Genomic DNA, 6,000 nt, shown 5'->3' with positions numbered 1-6,000 from the left:
TCTAGTAGAGTCTAAGCCGATCACCAAAATTATTAATCTGTCCATTTCTCAGGGGATGTTCCTGCTTGGAAATCATCTGTCATTGTGCCTATATTTAAAAGTGGCAATCCACACTCTACTAGTAATTACAGACCAGTATTTTACCTATAGTTTCAAAGATTGCAGAAAAACTGATAGCCACACAAATTACAAATTACTTAAATAATAGTTCTTTTGCTTTACATTCATTGCAGTTTGGCTTCAGAGCAAACTACTCAAGTGAGATGGCAAATTGCTACTTTACTGAACAAGTAAAGTCTTTATTAGAAAAGGGGGGTATCGTTGGGGCTGTGTTTCTTGATTTTAGGAAGGCTTTTGATACTGTAAATCATAGAATTCTCATGTCCAAATTAGTTGGTTTTAACCTCTCAACACAAACTTTAAAATGGATAGAATCTTACTTGTCTGGTCGCACACAGTGTGTTAATATACAGAATTACAAATCTGCCCCTCCAGGTATATCCACAGGTGTTCCACAAGGATCTATTTTGGGCCCTTTACTTTTTACTTTATATATCAATGATCTTCCATCTATGTGTCCTAACAATAACATACAAATGAATGCGGATGACACTGTTACATTTATTCATGGTAGTAGTGTGTTACAAGTTGCAGACAAACTCACAGAATCACTGGTACATCTTTCAGCCTGGTAAGATCAATGCTGTTTACAGTTGAACATCTCTAAAATCGTGTGTGTGTTCTTTTCTAAGAATGGTAGGGTAAGTGTAGTACCAGATGTATTTATATCAGGGGAAATATTACAAGTTGTATCGGAGTACAAGTACCTTGGAGTTTTAATAGATTCAAAACTATCATTTTAGTATCAGGTTAAAAAGGTTTGTAACCGGGTCAGATTTAGTTTAGCAAATTTTAGATTTATTCGTGATCAGATGTCATGTGAGGTTGCCCTAATCTATTATCACTCCATGATCATCTCTCACATCACTTATTGTTTAACCACTTTATTAACTTCATTATTCCTCTCAAAAAAAGTAAATTCAGTCAATCTGTATTTTCAGTGAAAGCTGCTAGGGAATGGAACTCCATCCCACCAACAATTAGAAGATCATGCACTTTTAGTTCTTTTCAGTCTCATGTTAAAAATTGGTTATTGGTAAATCAGCATTGTCAGCATTAGTACTGTATTCTTGACACATTTGTACTGTTGTCTTTGGCTTGTTGTCCTCTACTGCCTCTACTGTTTTTTTTATTTTATTTTTTTTTACTTTTTTAACTGTATTTTTTATATGAACGTGTATTTAATGTTTAATGTTGGGCTTCTATTTTAGTTGTGACTTTTTAACACACTCTAGGGACATCTGAGAGTTATTTTACATTTTGCAAAAAGGGGCATATCTGGTTCCCTTTAAGTGATGCTTCTGATACCAAGCACTTTGGATTTTCTTTAAAGAACAGGTTTATGTTTCTTAGAGATGGGTTGCGGCTGGATAAGTTGGCGGTTCATTCCGCTGTGGCGACCCCGGATTAATAAAGTGACTAAGCCGACAAGAAAATGAATGAATGAATGAATGAACAGGTTTATGATGGAAGGGAATGGACTGTATGTTTTTACTACTGAATAAAATGCTTTTTCCAACTCATTTAAGACACACAGACATCAAAAATCAAGATTTGAACCTCAACTATGGTTGCTTAAAAAAAGCTGCATTATTCATTTCTTTTTTCTATGACGGTTACCAGCATAGTACAAAACTCCAAGCATGCATTGTAGCATGAATAAATTATGCAGCTTTATGTTCTTAACATTTCTTTCTTTGCCTTTATTTTTTATTTTTTTGTTTTTGGATTGTAATATTTCAGTAGAGTGTTTTGTATTGTTCTGGTTGTTTTTTATTTGATTTTTTAAATTTTTGTTTGTCACGATTATTGAGATTCAAAGACTAATTGTTGATGTCTGTGTGTTTTCAAATTCTGCAATAGTTCAAATTAATCAAAATGGTTAAACTGTCATTGCTAAAGCTCCAGTGGCTTCATTTACAGATATTATTCAATTTTACACCAAACTGATGTTCAACAAGAACACAAGGAGGCAAGGGTGGCTTTGATAGCATAGTTAATCTCATCAGTCTTAATTTTATATTTTATTTTGGCTTTTCATGCTATACAAATTGTGCCATTAATGCAAATAATTATCGCAGCCAACATAAAACTTATTTTGAAAACAAGAAGTTAAAGATCCCGACTAAAGCAGACTCTGTCTGCAATTCACCTGTACCGCATGTCTTTGGACTGTGGGGGAAACTGGAGCACCCAGAGGAAACCCACGTGAACGCAGGGAGAACATGCAAACTCCACACAGATACACCAACTGAGCCGAGCTTCGAACCAGCGACCCAGCGACCTACTTGTTGTGAGGCGACAGCACTGTTCACGTGAAAGAAATAAAGTCAAAGGTCAGTGATAAATTAAGCTTCTGATGTTTGTGGAGTTGTTTAATGAGATCTTGAAAAATAGTTTTATTGTGTCATTATTTTTATTTTTATTAATTAATATTTTATTTAGAGTTTTATTCGCAGTTGATTTCATCTTTGGTTTTGGAGGTAATTTGTGTTTTTCCTTCAGTGATTCTACTTGTTAACAGTTGTTCATCAATAAATCTCAATCCACCTTTAATTAGAAACTGAAATTATAAACTTAAACTTAATTATCTCATCAACTTCATCACTGCCTAAGTGTTCAACCCTCTGTAGTGAGGACACTAGTGAGGATATTGCTCTGGGATTTAAGGGGTTAAATGTATTTGATGAAAAATACAGACAGAATGTGTTTTTAACAGAAATATTCTGTAGATTTTTCCCAGAGATGGGTTGCGGCTGGAACGGCATCCACTGCGTAAAAATGTGCTGAATAAGTTGGCGGTTCATTCGGTGACCCCGGATTAATAAAGGGACTAAGCCGACAAGAAAATGAATGAATGAATAATATTCTGTAGATTGAATTTACGAATGTAAAATGTTAAAAACAGTGGATTACTGGCAACCACAGCTGCCAGTATTTTTTTGTAAAATCAAGAAAAATAACAGCAAAATACTGTAAAACATTTTTGTATCACCATTGTGGAGGATAGTAGCATCTGTGTACAAGTCCAAGATAAACTAAGATAATCTGATGTTTTGCTGCATCTTCTTTTGTTTAAATGTAACTGTGTAGTTCCTAGTGCTGTGAAATCTGTTTGTTAATTACAGTCACACATAAACACAATAATGCATTTAATGACTTTACATTATTTAAAAAGTTTTTGTAGTGAACTAATGTACAATGGTTCTTAATATGGATTTGCACAGATATATTACTTAGACATTTAAAATATTGATTTTAATGGCAGTAAATTTCAATTAAAATGTAATTGCTTTCTGCAAATATAAATAATTAACTCAAAGTTGTTTAAATTATCATTGCATCAGTTAATGAATACATTTTTCTTTTGTTAAAAATAAATTTTTGTGTAAAATCAATTTTACAGAAAAATTCAGTATTTTTTTACAAAAAAGTTCTGGCAACTGTAGCTGCCAGTATTTTTCCGTAAATTTTACAGATTTTTTACATAGCAACAATAAACTGACAAGAGAGGGTATGAAAGGCAAAGGAGATATAAGGGCGCCAATGAGAGTAAAGCAAGACAGGACCGAGCAGTGACAAGGGACATGTGCTGAAAAAAATGAAAAGCGGGTTTCTGTGTGGAGTTTGCATGTTCTCCATGTTTGAGCGGGTTTCCTCCATTTGCTTGGATGGATAAAATATCTGTAGTGTAGTGTGACATGAGAGTGTATGGATGTTTTCCAGTACTTGATTATGGCTGAAAGGGCATCCGCAGCATAAAACATATGCCAGAATATTTGGCGGTTCATTCTGCTGTGACCTTCGACCCCTGGTAATCAGGGACTAAGCTGAAGGAAAAAGAATGAATGACACATATAGCTATATAAAATGCAATGTAAAATCTTGTTACATCTTTTCTGCTGCATTTGACATAGTTTCTTGGGCCCAAAAAACTGTTTAACTTTTAACAGTAAAATAAAAGTGATAAATATTCTCCTAACTTTTACAACATTCAGTAGCCCAAGACCTTTAATGTCTACTACTAATACTTATTTAAATAAGCTTTATACGCTTGTTTCTGAATGCCTAATAACATGAGGTTTCTAAACACCTCTGATACTTAAAACGGTTACCATGGTATTCATTTTATTTCGTTCGTTTTTTTTTTGACGCATATAAACAACAGGTGCATCTTTGTTTTTGTTTTTTTACTCAGTAACGCACAGCGCTGACGTTTTAATTATCTGGCAACCTAAAGAGTCAGCTGACCTGTGGATCACTGCGAAAAGACAGCACACATAGCATACCGCAGCTCTCGTAGACTACCAAAGACTTTGTTGTATATTTTTAATTTTAATCAGCGATCATGAGCAGCACGCAATCCAGCACACGATTTAGTGACGAAAACTACAAAAACTGGTTGAAGACAGCCGAAAGTCTTTACATACTGAGGAATCGCATTCAGAACTTCATTGAAAAGGAAACCGAAACTTACCACAGCTCTCTCAGAAATAAACAGGAGCTCAATGGAAAGACTTGCCATCAAAACTGCAATGATAAGGACATCAATCAGAAGGTGAAGTGTAAACAATTGAATTAACGTTAACGTAGCCTCCAAGTTTAACCGTATCTGTGTTTTTAAAAAAGGATATCGCTGTTTCTCTGTCTGTCTGTCTGTCTGTCTATCTATCTATCTCTGTTTGTTTGTCTGGCTGTCTGTCTGTCTTGTCTGTGGAAAAGTCAACGGCAATACTAATTATAGAGATTGTGATGTTGGAAAATGTGCTTATTTTGTTATCCATAGTCTCTCTGTCAGTTGTGTGAATGCTGGAGGAAAGAAATTGTGGCCAATCACAATGGGAAATATGGTATACACTGGAACAACTGCAAACCAAATCGTTGGTCCACAGATAAGTGGGAAGTTGCCAAGGTAAGTAATTTTCAGGAATATTACATAAGCCTAATATTATAGTGCTGCCTTTGATTGTTGTCTGTTGCGTATGGGCATGGCTATATTTAGACAAATCGTGGCAGTGCAAAAAATATTGGTCAATTACATTTTTATCTTAATTGTTTGTCTTATGTTTTTTGTAACAGGCGTACATGCCACGTGGGCACAGAGACCATTGTGAGTTTTCCCACTTTGATGTTGCTGCCATTCTGAACTTCATGAACTTCTGTAAACATTTCAGTAAAATTCAAGGGCATCATGTGAGGAATGTAAGCACATATTGCGCCACATATATAACTTGAAATGCAAATATGCATTTTTTGGAAATCTAGTTTTCAATAATACATAATTCAGCACCAGCAGATGACACATTTTAGACTTACATCATTTTTTTTAAATTATTAAGGTAATAAATGTACGGAACAATGTGATGCACTCCCCTGACTTAAAAATGAGCAACGAGGACATGAAAAAGCATCATAGCACAATTCTACTGCTGGCCAACATGCTTCAACCTCAGGTTCCAGAACTGAATGGCTTGGAGGAGGAGATAAAACAGGTAGATGAAAAATTTATAGTAATAATAATAATATACTTGGTAATGTTCTATTTTACAATGTCTATGATACACATTCTTACAGTTAGTAAATTATGCATAATTACATTAAATTTACACTAATTCTAACCAACAAAACCCTAACCCTAAAGTTTTTATTACAGTTTTTCTCAGTGGCTTTGGTGCATTTCTCTCAGCACTAGTTACATTTGCACAACAGTTAATGCATTTCTCAAAAAAATTTATGCAAACTGCAAAACCTGGTTAATAACCTGCAAAAGCGTGTCACTTGCTCAAAATGGATAGCTCATTTCTCAAAAGCAAGTATTCATGTCAATGAAAGTGTCAGTGTCATCAAGATGAAAAGTCCTGCCACCATTGTTTATGAACA

At 34.6% G+C, this 6,000-nt stretch overlaps 1 protein-coding gene across 3 annotated transcripts in view; it reads left to right on the top strand.

The window, feature by feature from the left end:
* Window positions 1–4,368: 4,368 nt before the first annotated feature.
* si:ch211-91p5.3 overlaps window positions 4,369–6,000 on the top strand; it is a 38,497-nt gene continuing 36,865 nt past the window's right edge. For all 3 annotated transcript variants that reach the window (XM_087312430.1, XM_087312431.1, XM_087312432.1), the window contains exons 1-4: window positions 4,369–4,678; window positions 4,907–5,032; window positions 5,200–5,322; window positions 5,460–5,612. In XM_087312430.1, the coding sequence (XP_087168556.1) occupies window positions 4,469–4,678; window positions 4,907–5,032; window positions 5,200–5,322; window positions 5,460–5,612 (612 nt within the window). In that variant the 5' untranslated portion in view covers window positions 4,369–4,468. The remainder of the gene's footprint in view (window positions 4,679–4,906; window positions 5,033–5,199; window positions 5,323–5,459; window positions 5,613–6,000) is intronic.

Source organism: Danio rerio, chromosome 25 (assembly GCF_052040795.2).
Source record: "Danio rerio strain M-AB ecotype USA chromosome 25, GRCz13ab, whole genome shotgun sequence".
Lineage (NCBI taxonomy): Eukaryota > Metazoa > Chordata > Actinopteri > Cypriniformes > Danionidae > Danio > Danio rerio.
Note: the sequence above shows the minus strand (reverse complement) of the source record. Positions and strands in the feature narration are given on the sequence as shown.